Genomic DNA, 15,949 nt, shown 5'->3' with positions numbered 1-15,949 from the left:
GTGTGTGTGTGTGTGCGCGCTCTCTCTCTCAGAATGAATAAAAAATAAATAAATAAATGAATAAATAAATAAATCTTAAGAAAATACATGTATTTTTAAGCAGAAATAAACATATTCAAAATATATACATAACTCCTTTTAAATATATATAAATACGGATACATAGAAAACAAGTATCAGTTGAATGCTCACTATGGGACAGGCATTGGGGACACAATGAAGGACAGAAAACACAAGGTCCCCTTCTTTATTTCCACCCTGGGGGATACCAACAAAGAAACAATAGGAGCCTGCAGTGCAACGGGCCAAGTGCTACACTTAAAAGAAGTGTAATTGGCAATTTTCATTGCACATGGAAGGGCATTTATCCCACACCAAATGAGGCAAAGATAAATCTCTCTGAGAAAATATCAAGCTGAGACCTTCAAGAGGAGTAGTGATTAGTCAAGTATAAAGTAGAAAAAAGGGAAGGGCCATTTCTACAAAGAGTCAGTATGGTTCAAAGGCTCAAAGGCAAGTAAGTTTGTGTGGAATAAAGCTGTAAAAGCTAAGCACACACAGAAAGAGCTGTGAACAATGAGACTGGATTGGTAAACAGGGGCCAGATCACACTCCAAATCCAAATTAATGGGCCTTATAAGGGCTTTATGCCAGGAGCCAAAAGGAGCCACTGAAGAATTTTAAGCAGAGGAGCAACATTAGATTTGTTCTTTAGAAAGATCACTCGAGCTACACTTAGATAATGAATCAGAGGAGAACAAGACCAGCATAAAATATCAGAACCTAAACTCACGCCCAAGACCATATTACCGCCTCTGCAGAACTTAGCAATTGCTGGGAGTAGCAATCAAGTGACTAGTGACTTGGTTGAGGTCTTACCGGTCCTCAGAATGGGAAAACTATACAGAGATCTGAAATTTCTGAGCCTCTAAGCCTGGGATCCTGACAACCATGTTCTACATAGCTTAATGATGCATGGCCTTTCACCATTTTCTAAAATGATTTCAAGAACTTCTCTCAAAGTACACCTCTGCCTCCCTTCTGAACATTATACACAGAACACATGACTCCGTGCTGCCCTAAGCAAATGACCTTCCCTTTTATGATACATAATTAAATACCCGGTCATGGGCAGAAAGTTCCTTGATATGCCAAAAATGGCCAGCCATTTATATAATGGTCAAATTGTGGGAGGGAGCATGTTTGAATACAGTTGGTGCAGACTTGTGACCTTAATAACACTGATTCCCTCAATGAGGAGAACATTGACTTTATTCTTCTTTCAATCATTCTGATTTAGCAAGGGACAACATCCCAGTGTATTGTTACCTTACAATATAAGGTAAGTGCTGCTTACCTTATAGGTTAATCTCCTTTTTTAACAAAAGCAGAATAAACTTCAAGCTCACAGATTTACTCCAGCAAGAGTAAACATTTCTGTATGATAATTCTTATACTTTTATTTATGAAAAATGATAGTGGCTTTTCCATTTATGAAAATAACACAATGATTCATTTTTAAAGTTGAGTCAGTAACGTAGAGATGACACAGATGCCTAAAAGCTCATGAGGATAAAACTCAGTAACAAATCTGGGGGACAAATTACTCCACCATAACCATATGGAGCCTACTGAAGTTGACTGCCTAAATTCACTTTACTCTTTCATGGCAACTAGCAGACACAATGACATCAGACACCAAGAATTTAGATGTTATGAAAGGCAAACCAACACATATCACGTGATATTAGCAAAACTCATTGCCTCAAAAAAGTCGAGTCATAATCATCAAATTCAGACAAATGCACTCATGGAGAGATTGTATGATAAGCTTTCTGGTTAAGATACATCCTTCATTTAAGGTTTATGGTAAAAATGAGTCAAAAGTCTTTAAATGTGTACATCTGAGATACAGAAAGTTCAAAGAGCTTGTAAAGAAATGAATAAAATACATCCACATTGTTCGACTATTTTGTGATCATTTAAATTTTACAAATAAGGACAAGCTTCCCCAGCTTCTGTTGGAGCTAGGAAAAAGCAGGTTTCCACATCTACATGAAGAAATTTAGAGAAGATATAAATGATAAGCACTGCAAGTATCTCTCTGAAAAATATGGACTGGGTTTATGGTGAAGGTAATGACTAAAAAAAGTGAAAAATGGAAATTTTGGATTTGTGAGTTTCAAAGGAACCAAAGATGCATAGAGAGTAGTAGATGACATGAACAGGACAGGGCTTAATGGCAAACAATTGTTAAACTTAATTTAAAAGGGAAAAGAGACACAACTCAGGTGCAAGGTTGAACACAAGAAGCAGAACCTAATCTCTAAATAATAGGATTATCACCTTCCATGAGTAAAATCTTGATGATGGTATTAATGAGGAACATTTCCAGAAAGTACTTCCATTAGTCAGTCTACAACATGATGGAGGATAGCCACTAGCCACAACCAGCAAAGGGTTTGGGTTTGTAGGTCTTGCCTAGAAGTAGCCACTTAAGCAATTTAATAAATAATATAAATATGTCCAGCAAGACACCATATGCAACATTCACTCAACCTAAAGAAGCACACCAGGGTCACTTCGGTAAGCAGTAAATGCTTATTGAATGCTTACTAAACATTAGGGTGAAAGCTGTACCTGCTCTGTAATCAATTCCAACTGGATGCTTCACCATCCGGTTACTTCAGCCCTCTGACATGGACCACGCCTGACTATTCTCTCCTCAGCCAAGCTGCCCAACTGACACCACACCCGTATAGGACATCTCAGGTGTCGGACCTCATCCTTTCCAACAAATGTCTGGCACTGTCCACCAGCTACAATTAGAAAATCATTCAGGGCTATGGATCTGCAAATCAGGTCAAAGAGCACGAAACTAACATAACACAGACAAACAACACGAAATGTGCCATGTGCACCTGAAGTCCTCAGTAACTTAATGAACAACTTCAAATTACCATGGAGCTGTTTGATGTGCCCACACTAAATAAGGGCATTTCAGTGTGTCTGTGTTGGCACAGGCCTTCCACAAACACAGGAACAGATGCAGGGGGAACAGTCAACCACTTTGCTCTCACTAGTAAAAATCCCTGATGCTTTGATAGAGACTTAGAATTCAAAAGGCTCCTCAATGTTCTACAGTCTCTCCATTCCAAGGTCAATGAAGCGGTCACTGTACTAGCAGCCTACCAAGCTAAGATTCCTCAGAAAGTAGTTAACAGCCTCACCTTTTACAACTGATCAGGAACCACAAAAGGAAACGTGTGTTTCACTAGGAAAAAATATCTAAATGTCAAAAAACCTAAACATTATAGGGGGAAACATCTGTAAAATATAAAATGTATTTAAAAATATAGAGAGAACATTGAGCCTTATAAGAAAAGTTGATTCAACAAATTGTTTGTGTATGTATGTATATATTTACATACACACACACACACACTCAGAAGCACACATATAAATAAATGTATTATAGGCACAACAGACAGCAAAGACTTCTAGCTTTTTACCGCCACTCACTTCTATACTCTGGGTACACTGCTTGACTACACTTTCCAGCCTCCCCGCTTCTTCCCTTGCACTTAGGTATTCCACAGTTTGGCTATAAGTTCCAGCCAACTGAACACAAAAAGAAGTGACTATTTTTTCTATGAACTTTCTGTTGTTGCTTAACAAATTATCATAAACTTAGCAACTTAAAAACTATATCCATTTATTAGCTCACAGTTCTACAGGCTGAAAGTCTGGGCCAGCTACACTGGGTTCTCTACTCAGTGTCTCACAAGGTCAAAATCAAGATGACAGCTAGACCAGGCTCTTATCTGCAGACTCTGGGGAAGAATTCCCTTCCATTCAGGTTGTTGGCAAAGTCCTGCTCTTTAAAACTGTGGGTCTGGGGGCGCCTGGGTGGCGCAGTCGGTTAAGCGTCCGACTTGAGCCAGGTCACGATCTCGCGGTCCGTGAGTTCGAGCCCCGCGGTCAGGCTCTGGGCTGATGGCTCAGAGCCTGGAGCCTGTTTCCGATTCTGTGTCTCCCTCTCTCTCTGCCCCTCCCCCGTTCATGCTCTGTCTCTCTCTGTCCCAAAAATAAATAAACGTTGAAAAAAAAAAAATTAAAAAAAAAAAAAAAACTGTGGGTCTGATGTCCCTGTTTCCTTGCTGGCTACCATCTAAAAACTGCTCTCTACTCCTAGAGCTGAGTACATTCCCTCTCACATGGCCCCTCCATCTATAACAGCAACAAGTCCGGTCCTTCTCATGCTTCCAATCTTTCTGACTTCCCCTTTCACTACCAACCAGAGAAAATGCTCTGCTTTTAAATGGGTTTGTATGATTAGATTAACCCCAAACATACAATCTCCCCTTTCCCATATAGAGTAGGAATTTCAGGAGGAACAACTTTTCATAGTGACAGGTTGACTCACACTCAAAGAAGAGGGGGCAATATGAGGAGGGTCACTTAGAGCCTTAGTATCCTGCCTACCACATTCTTCTTCCAGGCGTGGCCCACAGAAATCTCCCATGCCTGTTCCAACATACTCTTCCCTTTGGCAATCTTGAAAACCATGTGTTGGGGCTCCTGGGTGGCTCAGTCGGTTGAGCGGCCGACTTCGGCTCAGGTCATGATATCGCGGTCCGTGAGTTCGAGGCCTGCGTCAGGCTCTGTGCTGACAGCTCAGAGCCTGGAGCCTGTTTCAGATTCTGTGTCTCCCTCTCTCTGACCCTCCCCCGTTCATGCTCTGTCTCTCTCTGTCTCAAAAATAAACGTTAGAAAAAAAAATTAAAAAAAAAGGAAAACCATGTGTTAAAGATGTAAGAACCCCCAGTCATCCTGGATCCCTGAGGCAAATAATGGGAAGTAAGAATGAAAAGAGCTATGAGCAGTAAACATTAAGACTAATTGGTTAAATCAAAGCATGAGGCTCTCTTACAAAGTTCAGGTGAACACAACCAAACCTACTGGTTGAAAATTAGGTATAAAAAACATCCATTGGATCAATGGAATCCAAAAAGATTCCACTTCGGTAACTAGCAAATGGGAAATCTCCTAAGTTTCTGAAGGAATTTTGTTGCCCAAATCAGCCATGAGCCATGAATAGTTAAAAGCCAGTAACTGCAAAGGTGCCTGAGTAGCTCAGTCCAATGGTTAATCATGGGACTCTTGATTTCAGCTCAGGCCAAGATCTCATGGTTTGTAGGATCAAGTCCCACGTGGAGCTTTGTGCAGACAATAGTGAGCCTGCTTGGGAGTCTCCCTCTCCCCTCCCCCTACTCACATGTGCACATGCACACTCTCAAACTTTTTTAAAGAAAAAAAAAAAGCTTCTAACTGTAAAAAAAAAAAAAAAAAAAAAAAAAACAACAACAAACAAATATTAAATAAACAGGAAGCCAACGAAAGAAGCTATACAGCTCCCGAAGAGGCCACGCTCCCTGTCACCCTCTTTAGATTTTGGCCAAACAGCAGAAAGAACAAAAGAATTCTTCCCTGATTGCAGAACCAGGGTAAAACCATAGAACTTCCTCTCTATAGGGGTTGGGACCTCACAAAGCTTACCCAGAATGTGGTATCATTGTATGGACAATAATTGCCATGGCTCCCATTCTTTCTTTCTCCAAATGGGAGTGGTCACTGAGGACAGTATTTCCTGAACATGAAAAAGCATAGGCAAACTAGTCACGTGTGCCTAACAAGCATTGTACTTTGATACTGAGATATTTCTTAGCACTATGGAACTGCTCCAATTAAGATCTATGGAGAAAGTTCAGTTTGAATTATAACAAAGACACTTCTGTATCTTTCAGATACCATTATTGGGAAGAGGCCACAAAATCCTGCCTAGTGGTCCTTCAGAGACCCGAGCATCTAAGCAAGCCTCCGAGGAGCTTGCTGGTTCTCACAAATTATAGGAAGCTTTTCCACAGTCATCCATACCATATAGAATCTGACCTGGGGCTGGGCAGAGGGGAGTGAGAGCAAACCAACTAGAACATCATATTCAGAAGTTGCATTAAATGTAAAATCTTCATAAACAGTAAATTTACTTCACAAAGCATCAGACTCAGTCGATGATTTAGTGTCATCTGAAAATATTTTATTGATATTCTACAAAAACATTTACAGGGTCTTACAATCATGACATTACAATAGGTATAGCTGTAGCTCTCTTCTTAATCTTTATTATCTATTATAGACCACATAAATCACTTTTAAACATCTGGACTCCAAAAGGATCAGGGCAATAAAGAAAATCTAAACCAAAAAAAAAAAAAAACTGAGAAAAGTTGTATTGTAAAATTTTGTTTCCTGCCGCCTTAACATCCTCACATACAATGAGCTCGAGCAACCCATCCAGGTAACCAAATGCACCACTGTGATCAGGTGGTCCCCACCACAACTACATTTCTCAGCCTGCCCCTGACTATGACCTAGTAAATTCAAATGCACCAAGGAAATACCCTCTGCCTTTTCTTGTGTTCTCCACCCTGACCCTAATAAAGACCCTTACCCACTGGTCTTTGTACTCTCTCTTGGCTACCACCTGCTTGGCTGAGCCCACTCCCCTGGCCCTGCTCATATGTGGCCCCTTCAGTGTGCATTGTCTCTGTCTCCCTCAAACCTGTGAGTTTAATAAACTTTGTTTTCCTGAGCCTCTCCTGGGTCCCCTCTTGGTGCCACACTCAACTCATCATCATCACACAGAACATAACAAAGGTATAAATGATCAAATGAACAGAAAGGGGAAAAAAAGAGAAGTCAAGAAAATCCTCTGATTTCTTACCCTCGAGATAGAATCCTGCCCATCTGGCCGTAACTCGTGAAGGAAAACCACACCACTTTAAACCCTGGAGCTGTTCTTAAACTCTGCCTCCCCCAATTCTCCTTATTTGAATGATTCTTGTCCTCCTCTCTCACTTCCTCAAGCTGCCCACTCTAACGAAAGCCCTAGGGTTGCATGAAGGCCTGGGAATCTGAGCAGCACAAGGGGCTTGGCAGAATGGACTCTGCTCTGCAAGCTGAAGCCCTCCCCGCTACCGGCATCATGCCCCAATATTAAGTCTCTCTCTCCCGCAATGACATTTCTCCTCAAAACAGTCACCATTTCCCCCCACCAAGTCTTGATGCATTTTCAAGGGTATTTATAGTTAATTTGGGAGATACATACTTCAAAATTTTCCAAACAGACAGAAACCAAAGTTCATATAAACTCAATTTAAAACATTAAAGAATCACTGTGGGGGAAAACCTTGCAAAAAAATGTCACTGTGTCAACAACAACAAAAAACTTGATCAAAGAGAATCTCAGTCTCAAGGGAAATTATTTTCAGCAGCCACTTTCATTTCAAACTCCTCCACAGGTCCATTTGCCAAGTGTATCAGTAAGTCAGAGCTCATTGACAACCTACTGTGTTTTTTTTTTTTTTTTTTTTTGCATGGTTCCAGTTATCTTATTATGCAAGTGTGGCACTCTCACAGACATTATCTCATTCAATTCTGACACCTTTGGAAAGGCTTTTTATATTTGATTGCCCCTACAAGTAGTTTAGAGATGGTTTCATTTTGAGCAGATATTCTAAAGCCCAGTAATAAATTGATGCAAGTGATTGTTATTGTAAGAACCACCCCATTCTCTCCTGATGACATGATCAATTTGTTATAATGCATTTTTACTTTGGGGGAAGGGAACAGGATTGGGATTAGGAATTCCTCTAAGAAGCTGATGATAAGGGGCACCTGAGCGGCTCAGTCAGCTAAGCAATCAGCTTCATCTAAGGTCATGATCTCATGATTCTGAGTTCACACCCTGCATTGGGCTTTCTGCTGTCAGCACAGAGCCCACTTCGGATCCTCTGTCCACCCTCACGGCCCTCCCCCCCCCTCCTCTCTCTCAAAAATAAACATAAAAAAAAAAAAAGATGATAAAAAAAAAAAAACGCTGATGATGAGTGGCTCGGTCTGTTAAGCATGGAACTCTTGATCTCAGCTCAGGACTTGATCTCAGGGTCTTGAGTTCAAGCCCTCATGTTGGGCCCCATGTTGGGCTCTGCACTGAGCATGAAGCCTACTTTAAAGAAAAAAAAAAAAAAAGCTAATGAACAAGTTTATGATAGGGTAAAAACCTGTCCCTCAGAAAAATGCACATATAAAATGTGGCATATAATTTTAGAAAACATATAGTCCTTCCAGCCTCTTATTGACCCCAGGTAAGAACCTGACAAAGAGTGCATGTATAGAAACCCTATGTGAACAAAAAAGTTATACTCAAGATTTTGAAGGCAGCAGAGATTTTACTGCCTTAAAGCAAGCATTTAAGGAACTGAAAACCTCACTCAAAGTTATAACTAATTATATATTTCATTAAATACCTTAACAAGTTTGAAGTCTCACCAAATCAATAAATGCATAAAACAGATTTATGCAACATTCTCCCAAGCAAAACATCTATGTAAAATACAGCACTTTAAATATGATGAAAGCATGAAGAAATTAGTTAAATGGGAAGGCATAAAATACCAATGTAATTAAAATTTTCCAGTTGATGAATCTGAGTGGAACAATAATCATGCACCAGATTATATCATAACATACAGCCTAACCAAATATTAGTTTCTATCATTTAAAAAAAAAGATGTAGTCTATAGTAGGTATATATCCTAACCAAATTTATTGAAAAGAAGACAGCATATCTCATTCAATGCAATATAAAGGTGTTATTTATAGACTTAATTGTCTTCTTAATGCTAAATCAAATGCAATATTTAGGAGAACACTGTGGTGAATCCTGTCACACAAATAATAGCTGTTATGGGTTATGTGCCCCCTCCAAAAACTTATGTTGAAATTCTAATCCCCAGTACCTCAGAATGTGACCTTATTTCAGAAATACAGTCACTGCAGATGTAACTACTTAAGCTAAAATGAGGTCATACTGTTGTAGGGTGGGTCTCTAATTCAATATGACTGGTGTCCTTAGAGAAAGGGGACATTTGGACACAGATAGGAAGAAAACCATGCTAACATGAAGACAGAAATCAGGGTGATGTGCAAAAAAACCAAGAAAAGCCAAAGATTGCCAACAAACTACTAGAATCTGGGAAAGAGGCCCGAACAGACTCTTGCCTAAGGCCTTCAGAGGAGTATGTCCTCACTGTCCCCTTCATCAAGACTCCAGAAGTGTGTGACAATAAATTTCTGTTGTTTAAGACACTCAGTTTGATACTTAGTTCTGCACAAATGCCAAAACAAATACAATGACCTAATAAATTTTACTCTGTAACAAACTTACACCTGTTTCTACAAAGCAAGGTACATCCACAACAAATGCTTGATAAAAAAAAAAAAAATTAAGTATAGAATTTATAATAACAGCATGTTAACTGGAACCAGACAGCTATTTTTACCTAATATGCTGCCAGTTTAAACCAACAAGTGAAAAAAATTGACATTAATCTTGCTGAAATGAAATCTCAATGAGTAAAACTCACCAAAAGTAGAATACATGTTCATTTGCCCTATTTTACAGTAAAAAGGAGTACCTTATTTTTTCTAATTGTATAAATTAAATCTACAAGCAATAAAGTAATAAAGCATATTAAAGTAAAAATATGATCAATTTTTGCTGTTAATATATTCTCAACCTGAAAGTCTTTCCCACTCATTAAATTGTCTTTAGCAAAAGCATTTTTTCACCTCCAAATATCAGAGATATTAAAAATAACTGTAGGCAACAAGGTAGAAATAATCAGTTCTAAATCAAGAGAACAGCCTTGACACTTCTATTCAGAGATTTCAAATCAGTGGGCAAACTTTAAAGGCATACTGCTTTATTAACACAAATATCCTGCACTGAAAAAGCAAAAAACTCAATTTCACAGAAACAAGAGAAATGTTTGCCTGAAGAGGGGCCCTCCACTTAAGAATACTGGCCACACATGGGTGCCTGGGTGGCTCAGTCAGCTGTGTCCAACTTTGGCTCAAGTCCTGATCATGCCCATCCTGAGTTGTAGCCCCAGTTCAGGCCCACTGGGCTCTGTGCTGACAGCTCAGAACCTGGAGCCTGCTTTGGATTCTGTGTCTCCCTCTCTCTCTTGCCCCTCTCCCACTCACACTCTGTCTCTCTCAAAAATAAGCAAACATTTAAAAAAAAAAAAAAAAAAAAAGGGAACATTGGCCATATAATCTAGCATATCTATTCTCGAAAGGCAATAATTCTAGGTGTAAAGCTTACTTTGTAGATAAGATCAGGTTCACGGAGCTGGGTATGGAAAAATGGCTTAAAAAGTAGGACGTGGCTATTTCCCCTAGTATCTTTGTCACACGCAAACACTACCACTGGCTTTACACACCCTTCAAATATACACACGTACACATGAAGAATAACCTTTGCCAGGGGCTAGGACTGTGCTCCATTAAGTTATGGATAAGATATCGTGTGTTGTCTCACCTCTGAAATGAAAGGCTTTTCAGTAAAAAAAAAAAAAAAAAAAAAAAAAAGACTCAGTGACTCTGCATCTGAATCAGGTGTGATGAATACTACTCTTGTCACAAGCAAACCTCCTCCAACAATCTAAGAAGTTCTTTCACATCATACAATTCTAGTTTTTTATTCTGAACTTCCGTGTTACATATAACTTCAGGATTTGGCTGAAATGAAGCAATCTGATCATTTTTTTGTTAAGGTAACAAAACCAAAAAGTCTAGCTTCCGTCATTTCCTCAAGTGTCATTATTACTAATACAAAGGACAGAATCTTACACTGGTGAAATTATCTTTAATGTTAACAGCATTTATTGAACACTTATTATGTGTGTTCTAAAAACTCATCTGCACTCCCATCAATTCTAGGAAGTGGATACTTAACCCCATTTAGCAAAGACACATTCAAATGTTAAGTAACTTGCTCAAGATCCCTAACAGCAGAGGTGGGGGTCAAGCCTTAGCCTAATTGCCTTTTAAGGCTCCAAGATTTCCAGCAGAAGTGCTCAGAATCAAAGTGAAGAAGGGATGTGGTGTTGGTAAATCCAGTGCTGAGGTCTGCTTTACAGAAGTAACAAATACCTGAAATTAAAAAGGTTAGTGACTTCAAAGAAGTCCTGCCTAAGAATTTATGGTAGCACCTGTGCTGGTCTGTAAACCTGAAGGAACCTGAAGTATGAAGTTATTAGAAGCCCTCCATATTACACCAATAAATATATTTACATTCTGTCAGAGATGACTCAGAAAGATCCAATTTGAAAAGCAAAAACAATAACATTAATGGGTATTTGTACTGAAATCATCTTAGTTTTCTCAATTTTCCAAACTGACAGATAAAACTGATTCTAAAAAGGCAGGGCGCCTGGGTGGCTCAGTCAGTTAAGTGTCTCACTGCAACTCAGGTCATGATCTCCCTGTTTGTGAGTTCAAGTCCCTCATTGGGCTCTGGGCTAACAGCTCGGAGCCTGGAGCCTGCTTGGGATTCTGTGTCTCCCTCTCTCTGCCCCTCCCCCGCTCCTGCTCTGACTCTCTCTCTCTCAAAAATAAATAAACATTAAGAAAATTTAAATTAAAAAAACTGATTCTACAAAGGCAAGCGGATAGTGATAGACATAGCATGTGGACGTACAGGAGAGGAACGTCGTGCTGCATCTGTCCCCCTACCTTAACCAAGATTCTGTAAAGCACAACCCCTCACCTCTTTTGGATGTGGTTTAAAATAGGATTGTTACTGTGGTAGCCTAGGAAAAACCTCACTACTTCTGAGAAATTATTGAGAAAGCTCAGTATTAATCAAGGCTAATCTATAAAAAAAATATTTAAGGCTAAATTATGAGAAACATTTGAAGAAACCAACAAAATCCTTAACTAAAAATCCCTTAAACTAGAACTGTTTCAGAAGGATAAAAAAAAAAAAAAGTAACCACGCTCATTACATAAGAAATAGGTCACATTATAAGTATTCACCTATCTTTCCCTATGTAAAATTCTTCAACAGAGCCCAAGGAGACTTAAAGTATTAGAATCTGAATTAAATAAGTTGTAATCACAGCTTATTAACCCCACAGAGAAATACGGTCACATTCAAGATGTAAAAGCTTCACTGAAAATAATACTTAGACATATATGATGATTTGGTTATGTTAAGGCTACAAAACCCATGGGAAATGTTTAAAGACACAAACTGCTGGTCAAGCCTCGGCCTCAAAGGAGTTTCACCACCGAGCTCTCCAGGGAAAAGTTAATGCATGAGCTTCCCTGAAGGAAGCCTCATCCTCCTATTGCTCTGGCGCCTGGGGACAACATGGAAGGAGAGATTCAGAAAGCACAGTGGAGGAGCGCAGACGGCGGACATCACCGCAGTCACCCCCGGTGCGGGCCACCGCTCGTGCCAGCACTTCCCGGGACAGCTGGGGGCACCAACACCGCAAGGTCACCGGGTAAGAGACGACTTTACATAATCTCCCGCCGCGCCGCTGGGGCACCTGCACGCCCGGGCGACGGTGCAGCCGCGGTCCCCTCCCAGACGCTCTGGCGCGGGGCGGTGCGGGGGCGGCGCGCGGGGCGACGAGGCGGGACGCCGGAGACTCGCGGACGCCCGCAGCGCCGCACCGAGCCGGGGGTGGAGGACGGAGGGCGGGCTCCCAGCCCCGGGACGCCGCCGCGGCGGGCTGGGCGGGCGATGCGGAGGGCGGCCGGGGCGGGCTGGGCACAGGCCGGGGTCCCCGCGCTCCCCGCTGGCTGCAGGCGCCGAGCGCGCCCCTCGCGGCTCCGTCCAGGACCACCCCGGGCGCACCTGTCACGCGCCTTACCTGAGTGGCTTTGTGGAATTGCTTCTTGAGCCCGGCTACCGACATGGTGCGGGAGGACGCGCGGGCGGCTGCGGTGCTGGTGCGGAAAGGGACGGCGGCGGAGCGAGACCGGAGGGCCGAGCGGAACGCCGCGCTCGCCGGGCGGCCGCTCGTCGTGCCGCCGCCGGGGCTGTGGGCGCGGGGGCGCGGAGCGGCGCGGGACGCGGGCTCGTGCGGAGAGACACCCTGACGTCAGGGGCGGGTGATGCGGCCTCTTAAAGGGAAAGCGGGAAGCCCCGCCCCGGGCGCGGGGCTGGCGGGGCAGGTGCTGCGGCCCGCGCTACCTGTGCGCCTACCGCGGAGATCCGGCTCCAGGACAGCCGCGAGCCGGCTGCGTGCTTAAAGGACCGAGGGCGTTCTCCCAACGCAGGAGTGGGGTTCGTGGCCCCGCACACTGCGGACCAGTCGCTGCAGCTTGGCAGCCCAGGCACGGGCGCGACTCAGGTGACTTGCTGGGCTTCCAGGTAGCCGCACCGGCGCTGCCTGAAGCTGGCCCATTTGCCCTTTGAGCCTCTCTGCCTCCTGGAAAGGAGGTGTTCTATCTGGGGTAATTAATAAGTCATTGCTCCTTCTCTGCCTTGCGCCCACTTGGTTGTTCACAGAACACATTTCTCTGCCCTGGTTCCTGGTTTCAATACTCCAATATCCCTTAAGCCTCCAAAACGTTGCAGAAAGCCAACAAAACGATTTTTCTTTCTTTCTTTTTTTTTTTTTTTTTTTTTTTTTTTTGGTCTGATAACGCTTGAAGAAGAAGGAGAAGGAAAAAACATTTAAAGCCTTAAAGCTGGTCAGGTAAATAGAATTGAAATGGACTATTACTCCAGTAATAGCATTTTAATCCTGTGATTATAGACAGAAAAGTCCAAATGTGAATTTGGTATTCACTTATGATAGTGGTTTTAGGATTTTCAATCTGAGCATTATACATGAAAAAGCATAATACTAAACTGTGCAAATATTACATACATAACAAAGTATGTATGGCTGGGCTAAAGCCAAATACTGATGGAATTAGGTTAATTTGTAGCACAGCAGCACTACCATGGTTTCTGTCTTCTGGTGATTAGCCATTTACCCTGATTTGTCTTGGACTGAGAAGCCCATAGAAAAGAACTTGAACACTGTCCCCACATGGGGACCAAATTTGTAAGGAAGAGAAGGCAGAGCGACAGAAGGCAAGGTAAGTGGATGAATAAGGAAATACGTGGCAGCAAAGGAGTTCTAGGAATTTCTTTTGTTGCCTCCATGACCTCTGCTACCTACTAACATAGACTCCCTGGCCCATGTGTATTTTATTTTTTGTCATCAAAGGTGTGTGAAGTAAGTTGCCTGTTTCATTCCTACAAAAAGCCTCACTGAAGTTTGGGTACGTATATTCTCTTTTTTGCAGTCTCACTGAAGCAATGAGCAGACTCAATCCCCAGACCTCACGATCATAGGGAATGGTGGCTCCACACACTGACCATACATACCCTGGCCTCATAACCTGCAGATTTCTTACCAGCTAAAGAGGATACAGAGTAAGCTCTGGTGATCTCTAGGAAATTGTAATGGAATGTCAGGGCAAGGGACAATCTGTGTCTCAGGAATCAGACAGGGAAAAACAACAGTCCTGCCAAGAAATAGGTGGGGCTACTAATCCACCAAAGTTCAGGACAACCTTTAACAAGACTTGACTGAGGCACCATGATGTAGCACAATGACTCACACCTCTAAGGCCCACCATGGGGATTCCCAGATTCTTGACATTAGGAAATTCCACAATAGTTTGTACTTACTGCAAATGGAGGTGGGGCTTTAGATAAGAGAGCTTTGGGGGCTAGTGTTACAATGACTGCTTTTGTACTCTAACAGTTTAGTGAAGCCTGCACACGCGCGAGTGCACACACACACGCACGCACTCATGAAAAGAATGCATAAAATGCTAATAATGGTTGGGCTTGTGGAGCAGTTTTCAAACTTTAGCATGCATCAGAATCCCCTAGAGGACTTTAAAGCAAAAAATTCCCACAGTCCCAGTTTTCCATTCACTAGTTCTGGTTGGGGCCCAAGAGTGGGGCCCATTTCTAACAAGTTCCCAGGTGATGCTCTGCTTTGGTGGCCACACTTTGAAAACCAGGGGGCTAGAGTAGGGAGACTAGGAATTAACTTTTTCCTCTCTTCTCTCAAGTTTTTAAATGATTTCTCATCACTTGTATAACAGAAAAAGTATTCTATGGTTTATTTTACCTGCCTGCTCCCAGATCTGAACATAGAACATTTGCAAAGAAGGATGGGCTTTAGTGAAGCTGTTAAGAGAGAGAGAGAGAGAGAGAGCAACTAATCTCCAAAGAACAAAGAACCTGGGGTCCATGAGCTCTGGTCTTTAACCGTGACAGGTGTGAAATGAGGACCTGATGAATCTCCTCAGGACTTCAAACACTTGCCGGAAACACAAATTAAATGAAAACAAGTCTCTCTCTTTCCCTGGTTCTTCATCTACCAACTTTGAGCACCTATATTTCAAAGGAACTACCTTGGCAGAAATTGGAAGCATGGTTAATTCTGCCAAGTATCCCCTGGATCTCATGTAAATCCACTATTTCTATCGAAGTCATCATGCGTACCTATAAAGACCTTTGAGATGTTACCTTTCAAAGAGGTTTGTTGAGGTCCCCCTTCTAGCAGGCAGCAGGGTAGGAGGTATGGGGGGATGGTAGGGTGAGATGCCAAGATACATACCAACTGCATCTTGAACCCCAAGGAGCTTCCAGACCAGTAATTCAGAAAGCCCTTTTAGACATTTACTGTGACCTGAATGCAGAGGCATGAATGCACCAGACATTGGAAAATGTCAAACATGAGTGCCCTCTTTGGTTGCAAAGAAGCTGCGGCACAGGCTTCACAGAGAAATGCAGAGGCATAATGCAGGGAAAGGGGAATCAAAGGTCAATGAGGAAGAACTTTGTTTCATAAAAGGTTGTTGTAATTCAACATGCTGCCCTCTCCTCCCCTGAGATCAAATCAATGTAAAATGGTAAATAAACCTAGATGGCTCAGGAGAGGTCCAATTAAATGAAACCCCCACACAGCAGCACCTCACTAATTGGACAGGAAATTCATGGTCAGCAATAATTCCA

General features: G+C 42.1%; 1 protein-coding gene across 1 annotated transcript in view; it reads right to left on the bottom strand.

The window, feature by feature from the left end:
- The window catches only part of SH3GL2 (SH3 domain containing GRB2 like 2, endophilin A1), a 217,700-nt gene extending 204,716 nt beyond the window's left edge, over positions 1-12,984 (bottom strand). The window contains exon 1 of the mRNA XM_045467478.1: positions 12,792-12,984. Within this exon, the coding sequence (XP_045323434.1) occupies positions 12,792-12,836 (45 nt within the window). The 5' untranslated portion in view covers positions 12,837-12,984. The remainder of the gene's footprint in view (positions 1-12,791) is intronic.
- Positions 12,985-15,949: the final 2,965 nt, after the last annotated feature.

This window comes from Leopardus geoffroyi, chromosome D4 (assembly GCF_018350155.1).
Source record: "Leopardus geoffroyi isolate Oge1 chromosome D4, O.geoffroyi_Oge1_pat1.0, whole genome shotgun sequence".
Lineage (NCBI taxonomy): Eukaryota > Metazoa > Chordata > Mammalia > Carnivora > Felidae > Leopardus > Leopardus geoffroyi.
Note: the sequence above shows the minus strand (reverse complement) of the source record. Positions and strands in the feature narration are given on the sequence as shown.